This window comes from Anoplopoma fimbria, chromosome 6, assembly GCF_027596085.1.
Source record: "Anoplopoma fimbria isolate UVic2021 breed Golden Eagle Sablefish chromosome 6, Afim_UVic_2022, whole genome shotgun sequence".
Classification (NCBI taxonomy): Eukaryota; Metazoa; Chordata; class Actinopteri; order Perciformes; family Anoplopomatidae; genus Anoplopoma; species Anoplopoma fimbria.
In genome coordinates, this window is record NC_072454.1 from 6104755 (window position 1) to 6119828 (window position 15074).

General features: G+C 38.2%; 1 protein-coding gene across 7 annotated transcripts in view; it reads left to right on the forward strand.

The window, feature by feature from the left end:
• The first annotated feature begins 7588 nt into the window (after positions 1 to 7588).
• Positions 7589 to 15074, forward strand: part of rtn4a (reticulon 4a) — a 30227-nt gene continuing 22741 nt past the window's right edge. For 2 of the 7 annotated variants that reach the window (XM_054599569.1, XM_054599570.1), the window contains exons 1-3: positions 7589 to 8397; positions 12437 to 12475; positions 14634 to 14687. In XM_054599569.1, the coding sequence (XP_054455544.1) occupies positions 7803 to 8397; positions 12437 to 12475; positions 14634 to 14687 (688 nt within the window). In that variant the 5' untranslated portion in view covers positions 7589 to 7802. The remainder of the gene's footprint in view (positions 8398 to 12436; positions 12476 to 14633; positions 14688 to 15074) is intronic. The other 5 variants (XM_054599572.1, XM_054599574.1, XM_054599571.1 and 2 more) reach the window with 3 other exon arrangements.

Genomic DNA, 15074 nt, shown 5'->3' on the forward strand with positions numbered 1-15074 from the left:
TCAAAGTACATTAAGATAAGATAAGATAAGATAATCCTTTATTAGTCCTGCAGCGGGGAAATTTGCAGGCTTACTTCAAGTACTGTACTTTAAATACAATTTTCTGGTACTTCTACTTGTTATTGAGTAATTGTAAAATTGAGTTTACTTTCACTTAGTTGTGATTTTGAATGCATGACTTTTATTTGAAACAGGGGATTTCTACACAGTGATGCTTTTACTGAAGAAAATGATCTCACTTCTTCGTCCACCACTGATTTATAAATGTCATTAAAATGTTATTTATAACAAAGCCTTTGAATGTTTTGGATGCTCACTATATAAAAAACATAATTGGAGAAGTAACACATCAGTCAGATTTATCCTTTAATGTTTGTATTTACAAACAGTCTGCTTTAGTTTAAAAAGAGATAAAGAGTCAAATTTATATTTGAAGAGCAGAAGGAAGAGAGAAAGAGATGCAAAGATTCAGTGCTGACTCACAACCGCTTGGCTCCATTCACAGCATATTGATCTCCTGCAGTGTGTGTGTGTGTGTGTGTGTGTGTGTGTGTGTGTGTGTGTGTGTGTGTGTGTGTGTGTGTGTGTGTGTGCATGACACAGCTTCCTTTATTTTCAAACCACACCTTTTGGTTTCTCCCAAGGTATTAAAGGTTAACAACTATACCGTTCACAGACAGACAGACAGACAGACAGACAGACAGACAGACAGATATATGTACTTCATTACATTTGTCTGACAGCTTTAGCTACTTGTTAGATTACAGTTTTTCATCCCCTTCCAGTCCAGAGAAAAAACACATATCATAACAGATTAGCCCTGTTTTCAGCTATGACAAAGCTGAAAACTGGGCTGTTTTCCTGACACACACACACACACACACACACACACACACACACACACACACACACACACACACACACACATCGTCATGCCTCACCACACCTCAGGAATATTTCCCATCAGCCAGCTCTGCAGAGTATTTTCCACCAAACCAACAGCAACAACACCTTTAATCCATGGAAATATCAACTGGTACCAACACACACAACAGATGCCCATTCCTGATGTAATGTGCTGTTTGTGTGTGTGTGTGTGTGTGTGTGTGTGTGTGTGTGTGTGTGTGTGTGTGTGTGTGTGTGTGTGTGTGTGTGTGTGTGTGTGTGTGTGTGTTATAAATACTCAGCAAACATCAGTAGAAAAAAGTGAAAAATGCTGTGTAATCCCCCTCCCCTCCCCCCTCTTCTCTGTCTCTCAGTGAGGGGAGATGACATTGGTGTTTGTGTATTTATATATTTTTTTGTGAGGTCATTTAAGTGTCAGACCTTGAAATTGAGGACATTTTCCCTTCCTCAGCTCTTCTGTTTTAAGATTTATAATTGGGTTAAGGTTGGTGGTTTCATGCGTGTTGAGGTTTTTAGGAACCTGAAGGGAGTTTATTCTTCAGTTAAAAACCTAAATATGGTTGTATAAGTATTTTTATGTAATTGACTGTAAGGCTGACATAACTAATAAAGAGTTGAGTATTATCTCATTTTTCAGACCAATTGTTTGTTACCTTTTGAAAGACGAACACATAAATCAAAAAGCTATCACAATCCTAAAGAGGAGAGTAAGACATTTCTCACTGCTAAGGCAATTCATCCTAACAACAAAAAAGCAGAAAGTACAGACAGAAGAAATAGTAGAGTACAAAATAGAAACAAACCAAGTTTAGAAACAGATTTGTAATAAGTTCAATTACATAATGGTTAATATTTTTGAACCATATAACCTCAAGGAGGCTCAGATGAAAGCAAAGGCTGATGCTTGTTTGTTAAAAATGTGCTGCAAATTAATTTAATCAATATTCGCATGGAAAGACTCAGATTTAAATGACATGTTGTTGTGATAAACAGGGTGTGGAGGACAAACTAACTGACCATTATAAAATATACTATTGAAAGGGTGCTTTCTTATTATCTGTCTTCACAAAGGGATGCTTTCTGTCTTTGATGTCTCACTTGCTATAGCAGTGGAGGGAGTATTCAGATCCTTTAAGATAAGATAAGATAAGATAATCCTTTATTAGTCCCGCAGCGGGGAAATTTGCAGGTTACAACAGCATAGAGTAAAGTGCACACAAGAGACATAGTAGAAGAAGACAAGATAAAAAATAAAAAATAAAAAATGAAAAATGAAAAATGAAAAATAAAAATAAAATAAAACAAGTATTATAAATAAGCAATAAAAAAAACAGTAGAAAAAAACAACAATAACTGAAATATTATATTTACAGACTATTTACAGAATATTATATTTACTGCTGTATAAGTACTAATACCACACTGTAAAAATACAATAAAAACAATGTTCCTTCAGCAAAGTATGAAGGTTTAATCACAAAATGTAGTAAGGGTAAAATAAAGTATAAAGTTCCCCCTGTGACTGTTATACTGTTATAAATTATATCATTAGATATTTTTAGAAGTTGAATGAAAATGCTCAAGTTACGTAAAAGTATCTCAAAGTTGTAGTTACATTCCAGCACTGGGTCCATAAAACATAAACAGCACATGTATAAATCTGCACGCTGCACAACATTAACATTTATTTATGACGACTACACTCATAAACACACTGTAAACAGACCAAACCTGTCACTAGGCAACCGAGCAGCTGCCATCATCCCCAGCCTCCCTGCTGGATGACTAAAGATAACTCTGTGTGTCAGCGGCCTGCGACAACTGTGTTAACACATATACAGACATAAATTCACCACTAAGTTGTTCTCATTTACATAATGTGTATTTACTCAAGTTACTTAAGTAGCCTACTACCATTTTCTGCTACTTTATACTTCTACTGCACTACATCTCAGACAGAAATATTGTGCTTTTTACTGTACTGCATTTATTTGATAACTGAAGTTACTTTGCAGATTCAGACTACTAACATAAAATATAATAAACTGATATGTTATGATTTATAATTTTAGATTAAACTACCCAGCAGTATATAAAAATACTTAAAATGAGGTCCACCTGTACCTACTGCAACCTTAAAGTAATGAATACATGAATGCATCAATTACTATGATCCTATAATATTGAAATAGGACATCCTGCATAATGAGTATTTTTACTTTTGGTACTTTAGGTATATGGTGATACTTTTTTATTTTTACTAAAGTAAACTTTTGAATGCAGGACTTGTAACAGGGTATTTTTTCACTGTAATATTACATAATTCTATTTAAGTAAAAAATAGCTAGTAGCTTCTTCTTCCACCTCTGTTTAAACTCACTTAAACATCAAGTCATTGCGCTGTTTTAGTCCTGACAGATCGCTGAAACACAGAGAAAAACATGTGTTTACTGAAAGTGTTGACGTAATCTGACGAAGGAGAATCTGCAGAGATGACCTCAGCTGATCAGAGTGCATCCAGAGTGTTTGATAGAAGGTGTGAGCAGGAACCAGACAGAGGAGCTCATATCGTGTGCAGTGACTCACCATTGTGCTGACAGTGACTACTGCAGCGTCCCCAAGTCAGCTGACTGCTGTTTCCAACACAACACACACTGTCTGCTGCAACACGGAGGCAACACCACGACAGTGTTTACATCCTTTTAGGGTCACAAATCGATCAAAACACGCCAGCGTGATTGAACTTATGATATGTTCTCTGTATGACGTCTGCCTCAGTTGTTTGAATTATTTTCAGTCATCCACCTGAAGATAAAACCTGCATCTCACTATTGCATCATTGTGTTTAACCAGCCATTTCTAATGACCAGTTTTGTGTTTTGTTGTCCACTTACAGGCATCTTTACCTGATTTTCTGCCTGATTGACCTGTCTGCTTTGCTCCTCTCGATTTGTTTGCTTGATTCTTGTGCCTATGTGCAACCCTTCATTTAGTAAAGTCATGTTTTTCTGCCTCAGTGTCTACGTTAGGGCAGTCAGTCATATTGCCTCCTACCCACTCCTGTGACACCTTCAGTAAAAATCTGTTGGGATAACAGAAGCAAAGTGGGCAAAACTTCACATTTTGAAAGTTTTATTTCCATGATAAACTAAATAATCCTAAATACAGGACTCCCCTTAATGATCAAAGCTCACCTCAAGTGCACTTGTTGGCAAACAGTTGCTTAATTCCACCTCCAGCAGTTACACAGCAAACATTATCATTTATTAGGAGTCTTTATGTTTGTGTCCTACCAACTCCTGAGAGAAATATCTGACTCTGTGCTAAATGATCCACTATGTTCAAACAGCTAGTATCTGAGTTTGTCTGTCTGCTGTGTGCTGCAGCCCAAGTGGTTTGCTGTGTCTTCTTACAGATTTGTATCTGAACGTGATGCTATGATAGTGTAGAGAGTGAACCACAATGGTAAAGTTGTGGGCCGGAAAGAAAAACAACGAGCTGAAACCATAGAAACAGGAGTAGAACAGACTTCAGACCCTGTTAACATGCTCCCAGTTTCTTCATCACACACTGCAACATGAATACCATGTTAATAGAGATGATAGACACATGGAAAGCCCTCCCCCCAAAAAAATAAAAATAAATATCTATATATGAATAAAAGATCTGTCAACATCTTAGCTTTCATTTCATGTGACTTTAAATACAATTTACAGAACGAGATACTGTGATGGACATGTTTTACACTTTTGGCACTCAACTGAAACCACAAACCATCTGCCTATCAATTTACATAAGTTTTAATATTCATACTTCAATTGCAGATTTTTTTTTAAGTTTCTTTAGGCCAGGAAACCTCAAACCCTGAGCCTACAGACTGTCTAAACTTTCAGGTTCTCGGAACTAGTTTCAGTATTTCTAAGCTTTCAGATTCAGTCAGTTATATTTCTCTTTTTGACTCATAAAATCCCCTTCCTGCGTCACAGTAATACATTTAAGTTTGTGTGTGTTAAACCTGTGACCCTCCAAACGGTTTTCCCTTTATTACTCAAACCTAAACGATTTCCTTTTGTAGTTCATTGTTTCCATAAACGTAGAACTTTTTGCTCCAGTAATGCAACCAAAATAATTTATTCCAACAGAGAAGTACAGGAGGCTAAAAAGTCTTTACCAAAGTTGTAAATGTAAACGTGAGACATAAAGACAGTTTGTTGGAACTGCTTGCAAAATGCTAAATACAGTTAACATCTTTGACAATAAAGTTCTCATCAGCAGATGGGCTCTTATCTGCTTCTATGATACTGAAAGCTCCACAAATTCCCAGAAGATAAAGCAGAAGATCCACTGAAATCTAAAACCAATAAGAGTTAACTCAAGACTTTTCTTCTTGTCAAACCAACAAAGTGTCCCACTGGTATGTTTGAGTGAGTCAAGATAAACTACAGTGTGTGTGTTTGTTAATGTTCACGGTAATGAATGAACACATCACCCAGTGCAACAGTGTGACTCATTGATAGTAAAAGTTTATAGACAACAGTTAAGCTCTATGGCACCGAGGAAGAAGATACTCACAAAACTCGATAGTGGAGACGTTCAGTATTGGTTTGAGTCTGCGCATGAAGAAACATGCTGAATATCAGAGTCTGAAGGAGTCATATATACTTACAGACTTATACATTCACATGTTATATATAGACACCGGCCTGTCATCAGTATGTGGTGTAACTCTATATCTCTCAAACTGAAGCTGAGCCCTTCCCCCTACTCCTCTATATCTTCACAAAAAAAGAAACGTGTTTCTACTTCAACGTTCTCTGATGAAACTTTATTGATCTCTGTGGGCAGGAAAAAGGAACAGGAAGCAGCGCAGAATATAAAAAAAATGCAGAGGGAGATCATTTGCAGAACAAAAAGCATTTCAAAATGATGTGAGGCTGCTTTTAGGTTTTGGCTATTCTAGTGTCATGGCTCGATGGCAGATTCTTGTCGGCCTGTTGGTTGGTACGGATGAAAATATCTCAACAACTACAAAATAGATTGCCATAATTTAAGCCACATACATCCATGTTCCCCTGAAGATGAATCATACTGACTTTTGTGATCCTCTGACTTTTCCTCTAGCACCACCATGGAGTTGATGATTAATATCTCAACTATTGAACAGATTGCATCATTTTTTTCAGAGACATTCATGTTCCCCAGAGATGAGTCCTACTGAATTTCCCTCTAGCCATCATCACGTCAAGATTTGTGCTTTGTTTTTTTAAGAAACATATCTCAACAACTTTTGCATGAATTTTTGTACAGACATCATGTTCCCCAGAGGAGGAAGCCTAATGAGAGTTTACCCCAGCTGTGTAATGAGTAACTAGATACTTTAAGTATACAGTATATCGCTGATCATTTTTTTGAAGTATGACTTTTACTTTTACTGGAATATTTTTAGATTATGTCATTGCTAAAGTAAAGCTTCAGAATACTTCTTCAAGTACCGCTTGTCTTTGTGTGACGTGTTGGGGAGTAGCAGGAGGAGGGGGGTAAAAAAGTACTATTTTTAGGTACTTGTACTTTACTTGAGTCTTTCTATTTAAGCTACTTTATACTTCCACTCATATCAGAGTAAATATAGTACTACATTCATTTAAAAACATTAACTTTCATGCATTTATTTGATCAGTAGTTGATGCTAATACTTCTGTACTTTTATTTGTAACAGAGTATTTTTACATTGTGGTATTGCTTCTTTTACTCGGCCCACTACTTACAGTACCAGTCAAAAGTTTGGACACACCTTCTCATTCAACTACTTTGAAGAATCTAAAATATAAAACATATTCTGGTTTGTTGAGCATTTGTTTGTTTACCACATAATTCCATATGTGTTCCTTCATAGTTTGGATGTCTTCAATATTAATCTACAATGTAGAAAAAAATTAAAATAAAGAAAAACCATTGAATGAGAAGGTGTGTCCAAACTTTTGACTGGTACTGTATATATATACAATAAAATATATATAAAATAAAAATAAAAATAAAGAAAAAACATTGAATGAGAGTCCAAAACTGGTGTGTCCAAACTTTTGACTGGTACTGTATATATATACAATAAAATATATATAAAATAAAAATAAAAATAAAGAAAAACCATTGAATGAGAAGGTGTGTCCAAACTTTTGACTGGTACTGTATATATATACAATAAAATATATATAAAATAAAAATAAAAATAAAGAAAAACCATTGAATGAGAAGCTGTGTCCAAACTTTTGACTGGTACATACAGTTAAAAAGTAACAAACAAACAAATGACAGAACAATAGATCAGAACGAGCCATTCTGTGTATCTTATGATACTTTCATTGTGGATTATATTTTTGAGTACTTTTAATGGAATTGTTTTTACATGATGGTATTGCTAAAGTTAAACTGAGTATAACACGTGTTGGCTGCACAGGAGCCAGAAAGTTATGCAATAAGCGCCATGCTGGAGCTAAAGTTATGTCAGAGAACAGACTGAACTTTCTGCTCCAAAATGTTTTGAAAAGGAGGTGTCCCATTACACCTCCACTCTTCCACGAGGGGGTTCCGCCTTCTACGCAGACGTGCTCTGATTGGCCACATGTCACGTCACTCTGGGGATAACCCGCAGGTAATTGGTCAGCAGAGTTCACTTCCACTCCTTCTCAACTTCACAGTGTTCATGTGAGACTCGGGTCCGACTCGACTGTCGTGTGGCGCACTTCTTCAACTCTACCCGGTGTCGCGTACAGACGGACCGGAGAGAGTCACCGGCGAGGTTTTAACAGGTGGAAGTGTGTAAAAAAAACCCAAAAACTTTCTGTCCACCTCAGAAGACAATTTGGGCAAGGATAAAAAAAAAAGAAAAAAAAAGAAAAATGGCAGACAACGACCACGACCACGTCTCCTCCACCACTCCTCTGTTCGGCGGAGAAGCGCACCACTACCAGGCCGAGCCGGACTCCGAGCTGGACAAGCCCAAACAGGACCTCTTCAGCATGGATGATATTGTGGACTTGGTCGGAGGGGCTCAGGACGCACTGGACCGACACTTTGCTGAAGATAAAGCACCGGAGGAGCTCACAGGAGAGTCCTTGGCGCACCCAGAGCTGTGCGTAAAAGAGCCGGAGCCGTGCGGAAAACAGCCTTTACGCACAACGGAGCCGGAGCCTGTGTGCGTAACGGAGCCGGAACAGTGGACCGTGCCAGAGGTACTGGAGCCTACCCCCCCGGACTCCACCAGCTTCTTCTCCGTTCTTGACACCCCTGTTGTTCTTGAGCCTGAAGTGCCCGCACCGAGAGTCCAACCCGAGTCCTCGCAGATCGAGCCGGAGCCGGAGGAGCTTCTCCCGGAGAGCGACGCCCTCCCAGCGGCTGAACCCAGGAAGGCAGCCGCAGAAGCAGAAGAGGAACCTGCGGTGACAGAGCAGCCAGCAGCTCCAGCAGCTCCACCAGCTCCATCTCCAGCATCTTGTGAGTGTCCAAACCTGCAGAAAAAATACATTTTATTAATATATTCCAAGCGGGTGCAAGCGCTCCAAATGGATGCATATGTTTATTTAACAGTATATTATGAATGAAATGTAGTTTTCACTCACAACCAGTTAGCCTCTTAGCATGCTAACTTATTTTGCACAGGTTTCCCATTGACTGAGCTAACCCTTTAGCACAAGGGTTTGCAGTGTTGCAGAGATGGGGCCCACCTGTTCTGTTGCATGGATGAGGTGGCACTATTGCACCATTTTTTTGGGGCCTCCAACGATGTTTTGACATCTTAATGTGATATGTAATCTTTTATTGAACCTTTCATTGTGATATGTTTGGTTTTAATTCACCATTTATGGGTGTAATCATGGTGAACAGCGCCCATCTGCTTCTGCGCCTCTTCCCCGGCTAACCGAGCTCCATTATCGGACACGTACGTCTTTACCTGTTTTTCTCTGCTCCGGTGTCAGGTTGAGAACATGATGCGTTCATGCATCTGAAAGCTGGAGATTTTATTTAAAAATAGATATGATGCAACGTGAGAATGACTTGTGCAATGGTGGGTTGATGGAGAGGTACAAATGAGCTGTCCGATAATGGAAGCATGGGGCCGGTAGCACAGCTCGGTTCACCAAAGCTGCAACTCAGATTAGTCACAACAAAGGAATCCGCTCCGCGTCCACTCCCTGTCGGTCTGCTGGCTTTTCCAGATTTCTCCCAGATTAACTTCAATCGGTTTAATATATTTGGTTGTGTTGCCAGCTTATTGGCAGTCATTCAACCTCCCCCACCTATCCTTCTCCATCTCCATCTCCACCCAAACCAACACCCTAAATCTGGAAAACAATGTAGCCAGTGAGGCCTGTGAGCCTTCCTGTGACCTGCTGCTATCACAGGTATGAATGATCTCCAAGTGGAGTTTGTTTTTTGTCATTTTTGTAATGGACATTATTTAAATAATTGTGTATTCTGGTGCTGTTGTTGTTTATGGGGAGGTGGCAGATAGCAGGTTAGCAGGCCTGTCTTGCCTCCTCCAGGCATGGGCAGCAGAGAGACAGGGTGGGGCTGCTTGGGAAGGCCTGTTTAGGTGAATAAGCCGTGAGCTCCAGTTAAAACGTTGCAGTCACAAGTCTGAACAAAAGAAATTATTCATATTTTCCCACCCTTAAGGAGTTTGCTTTGTAATCGTATTAAACCAGCAGGCAAAAGCAACGATATTGCTTATTGGTTTTTCATGTTTACGTTTTTTTTTGCTCCAGCTTCTCACCTGTGAGGATTTGCTGTTTTTTTTTTTCTCTGTCTCATGTGACAGCAACAGCTTGCCCAAAACCTTTCATAGACCAAATGATTAGCTATAAGTGGCAGCCCTTGCATTGAAACCCGATTTCTTTTTGATACCAAACTAATATTACTGAGTTTCAGAAACTGGAAACTATCAGATTGATTGATATATATATATATATATATATATATATATATATATATATATATATATATATATATATATATATATACAGATTTCTATTGATCTCTATTGTCTTTACTCCACCTTCTCTTCTCTGAATGCGATGAGTCCTGCTGTGACTTAACATCACACAGATTCATGTCGTCACCCTACAAAGGTTTTTTTTTTTTTTTTTTTTTTGTCTCCACCCTCGGCCTTGTCCGACGGTGTGACTGACTGGATGGTTAATCAACGAGCTCCGCCGGCCTACATCTTATTTTTGGGTCACCTACATCCGTCAGTGTGTATTTGTGAAGCGCTTGTGATGTGGTCAGGTGGATTAAATAGAGAGGGGAAACGTCAGGCACACAAGTCGCAGAAGCTTAAAACTGTGTTGTTGTTTTACTCTGTATCCTGGTGAAGGCGTCACATAAGTGGGCATCAGAGTCAGGCCCTCTCCACCCAAATCAACCGCACCAGGTGGCTTCTATCTGTTGCTTTTACTCTGCAAACACAGCAGCTGACTCCAGGTCTAGAAGAGAATCAAAACACATGTTAATCTATTCTAAATCTGGCCTCTTATCGCTGTGATAAACAAATAGAGTCCCACAGCCGATGATACTTACCCATGTTGTGCTGATTCGTCACATTAAAGCTGATTTTGATTGGTAAAAAGCTCTGGTGATTTATTTTATTGTTTGTAAATGTTTACGTTTGAGAAATAAGTTGATTGACAGAGATATGAACTTTTAAAGCATATCCTACTTTAAGAAACAAAGGAAGAGAAGATCTTTATCAAAATGAGACACTGTCCAAAATTAGCAAGAGTTCAATTTAAGATTTCAGGGCTTCCAGACATTATTACACAGACTTATTTTGTGTATTATTTTAGCTTTAAATGCAGTACAGTTCTTTGTCTTTTAAATGTTTTTCTGTTTCTGAAAGGATCACAAAGTCAGCTTGCCTTTTACAATTTGGTCAAATTCACCTGGTTGTTGTTTGTGGTTGACCCTGATTTGGACAGAAACGGCCACCACATTACTTTAAAGACCAATAATGATATTTTAAAAGTCTATTATATCTGCAAAACATTTTTGATGATGGTCCCTTAAAATCTGATTATTAAAGCATAGTGTATGTGGTGAGTGGGACAATTTACAGTGATAATGTAACGAGACACTGTTTCAAAATCACCTCAAAGATATCTGTGACATTTCTTATCACTTTTTGATCGACATATACTGTAAGTCGAACCCGATACATTTTATAATTAGATAAATGCAGATTATAGTACCTGCTGTGTCCTTGCAGTACAGAGCTGTTCTCAGGGTGTGGTTAGCCTAGTTAAGCAAAAAGACTATGAGCCAGTGGTTTAGACTATACAAGGATATCAGACTCGGCACTGCTTGAACAGTGGTTGAAAACTGAATATAATGAGGTCATGTCAGCAGTTCAGTAAAAGTTAAAAGGCTTTTACATGGTAGATATCCAGACAGCATGCAGTGAGGATTGGTTCGGTTTAGCTGGAGGCCAGTTTCCCTCATACTCTCTTTCGTGTCTGTGCAAAGCAACTTTACAGATTAAATACGTGGAACAAAACTAAATCAGAACACTGCTGAATTTCAAAGAGGCAGAAACAAAATGGGTACCACATCTAAGTGGGGGTTTCCTTAAATGTGTTCCTTTAGCAGAGTTGCATAACTGTTGGTTTTGTAGGTTATAGATATACTGCTGCAAAGACAATGAAATCAACTCACTGCAGATATTCTGTCTGTCATTGAACTAGCCAGTCCAAAGTAACCCGCACTGTCATGTTACATCCTTATGTATTTTAAACCAACAGGAAACAGAGAATTGTACATTGAGTTCTTTATTTTTCAAGATGGCAGCAGGTGAGCCATTGGTCTGAAGTCATATATCAGTGTTGAGCTGTAAAGGCATTCCTCAAGATACTTATAGCTTAGCTTAAGAAGGAGACAAATACCTCAGTGTGGAGGGCAAGGCTGATATACTGGCACAGTTGGATATTATGATATATTTTTTGTTTGGTCTATTAAAAGTCAGAAAATGGTCACATAAAAAATCTATAATATATATTTTATAGCTACATTATTTCATCAACAATCTAAAACAAAAAGGTATTCTGTTTGCCGTCATAGAACACTAGCAAATAGTTTTATGGACACTTTGTAGCTGCCTGCTGCAGGTTTTTACTGTCTACAGGCAGAAGAAGTGTCCATTGTTCCAAGCTATGTTTAGGACAGCATGTGATGTTGACTCTAATCTGGTAACATTTGCTAAGGACGGCCCTGTTACTGTTTGTATTTAGTCTAAATCTTAAAAGTCTCTTCATTAATAACGGGATACACCCTATGGATTATTGGTGGATCCTGAATTGGTGCTGTTCACCCTGTTTTTGTTTCATGCCTTTTGAAAAATATACCAATGACTAATTGTAGCAGACATAAATGCTACTCCAAATAATTTAACTAGACTGGAAAAGCTATTTGGATCCCATTTAACTTGATGTTTAATAAGCTAACAACCTGTTTAATAATAAAGCTGTCTGGTTCAATCCTACAGATCCTCTTCATGGCTGGAACGTTAACCTTGACCGTAGAGGTAACCAAACAAAGCGGCCTGATATGAATAATCAATTTGGCCAAATGATTATCAGATTATGAGATCAGCATACATTGTATTACAGACAAATTTCCTGAAGCTTCTAATGTACCTGAATCCAACAAATTTGATAATCAACTTATGATTCACTGTTGCTTATCATTTATGCAGATTTTTGACCGTGATTGTCAAAGTTTGATTTTAGTCCACACTCATAATATGATGAAACTTTGCTCATTAGGGAGCGTTTACGAGTCTCCCACCCTGTTCATTTTCACACTGGGAGCTGCTCAAGGCAAACTGAGCTCTCCCCTATCTTTTCTGGCGACGTAGTGCCTTGCTTAAGAGCACTTCTCGGTTCTTGTCACTTGGCCATTTGCTCCTAATGACTTCTGGGGTTAAGCCTCAGGTAAAGTAAATGCTTCTTTTGAAGTTGAAGGAGAGGACACTGTGGATGTAACGGGAATTATAATGTTGTAAATACAAATGTTAAAAAAACAGTTAACCTCTGGGTGTAACACCTGACAAGACAAAAGTCGGTTTCCACTTATGGCTCTAACCTCTAGTTGGCTTCTACAACTGGATAACTTTGCTACTTTAAAAAAAATAATTTAAGAAGCATTATTGAGGTAAATTTGCATTGACACAGATATGACATTCAAATGTTAATTGCGCTAAATCTAAAAATGTTTTATATCTGTGTGTTCATATTTTTACTAATGTATGTTTATGACAGAGAGAAATATTTCAATTTCACCTGTGCAGGCTGGGTGTCACTCGATATGTCGGAGAATAAACCCATTTCAACAGTGTTAAATTCTTGCCTTCCCTCTGCAACGTGTCTGGTTGTTTCTTTTGTAATACTAAAACGACCAGACATCAATCCACCACACTTGCGGTACTTCAGGAAAATCCCATATAAACCAGGTTTATAGCCAGCCGGAAGGTTTCTCAGGTGGGAAACTTTATATGTGAGCTAAGCTCTTTATACTATTAATAATCTTTTCTGTCGGATTTGATGATAACTTCAGCCAAACATACTAATACAGGCCGTTTAAAAAAAAAAACAGCAACTATAACCCACCTAAATCTGTTAACCTGAGAAGTAAAAAGTGCCATATAGTTTGAGAATCTTGCTTAAATTTTAATCCATAACACTGGTTGAAGTGTGGTTTTGTAGATTATTTATTATCTTGCACTTAGGACGTGTCCTGCCTCATGCAGTTTTGTTAAATTGTTTAAAGGACGAGAAACATTCCTCCTCCTAGTGTGGTTCAGCTTAATATGTTTTTAACCATTTGTTATTTGGTTGAATTTACAGCGTTCAGAATGGAAGTTTCCTCACTTTGGCAACATCACTTATCAAACCACTGAAGATATGTTGCCGTGTCGAAATGTGCTGTGTTTGTTACATAACTTTTGAAGCTTTGAAAGTATTCAACTTTATTTTGATTTTATTTTTTTTTTTTTTTAACAATTCTGTTCCGTAGCTTGTTTTGTATGCAGCTGAATTGCCAGTGTTGCCCTCCTGTTGCTCACTTCTTTGAAATCCAAGGATTACAAACCAGTTATCGTAATCGCTTCCACCTGATCAGTGGGGAATTCTTTCCTATTCTTGTGTCTCCTCACCACAGCTCTCCTCTTTTGAATTCTTTCAGCCCTCTATCTTTCTCCATGGCAAGCTGTCACGTCTGATTTGTCTTGCTATGCCACCGATGTGCTGACCTCCCCCTCACTACCAAATGACACCTTTTAACACATATTCACATACCTGGGAGAACTAGTTGAGTAAGCAATGTAAACATACAGTATCATTTATTATCTTTATAGTTATGCTGTTTTTTAAAAAGGGTTAGCCAGTGTTTTTCTGTGGAATAGTATTTTAAAATTGGGTGAAGAATACCCTGCAGGGACCCTCGTGTCCCCCTTTTGGTTTTCTTTAACTACACTGAGAAGCTCTAATTAAGACGTCCAAGCTGAGAGTTACTGACATGTAGGCCTATTGTAATGTTAGTTTACGGACCTGGTTTCGACATTGGACTTTAGACATCACAAACTGCATTCCTTGATAAAGACGGTATTTGTCCCTCCCCCTGGTCTTTTCTCTTCCGGGCTGACTAAACTCACTTTCTGCTGCTTTCTCTTGTTTCCTCCACAGATGTACCTTCTCCTTCTAAAGCTCAGCCTCATCCTCTGATGCAATTCCCTACAGGCAAGTTCTCTCTGCTAGCTTGTTTTTCCCCACGTCCTCCTTTATTATTTCCTTTCACCACTTCTTAAGTTCACGTTCCCTCCCTTATTTATTGCAGTGGCAAAAATAACCCCCTTTTGCATGTAAAAAGCTGTAGATTTTTGTCATCTATTGTAGCATTTACATCTGATGCTTGTGGGTTAATATCTAAAAAATACTAAATTGGATGTTTGACTTTGCTTGTGTTGCATTGTGACTCACACATGATTGTTGTTGTAGAGCAGATTGACATGAACTTAACACAAGTAGTATAGTAGGAATAATGATTCTCCTCAGTGATTGACAGAAACAATATTGATTCATTATATTTCACAATATTTAGTGAAGATTCTTTGAGAGGAATCATTA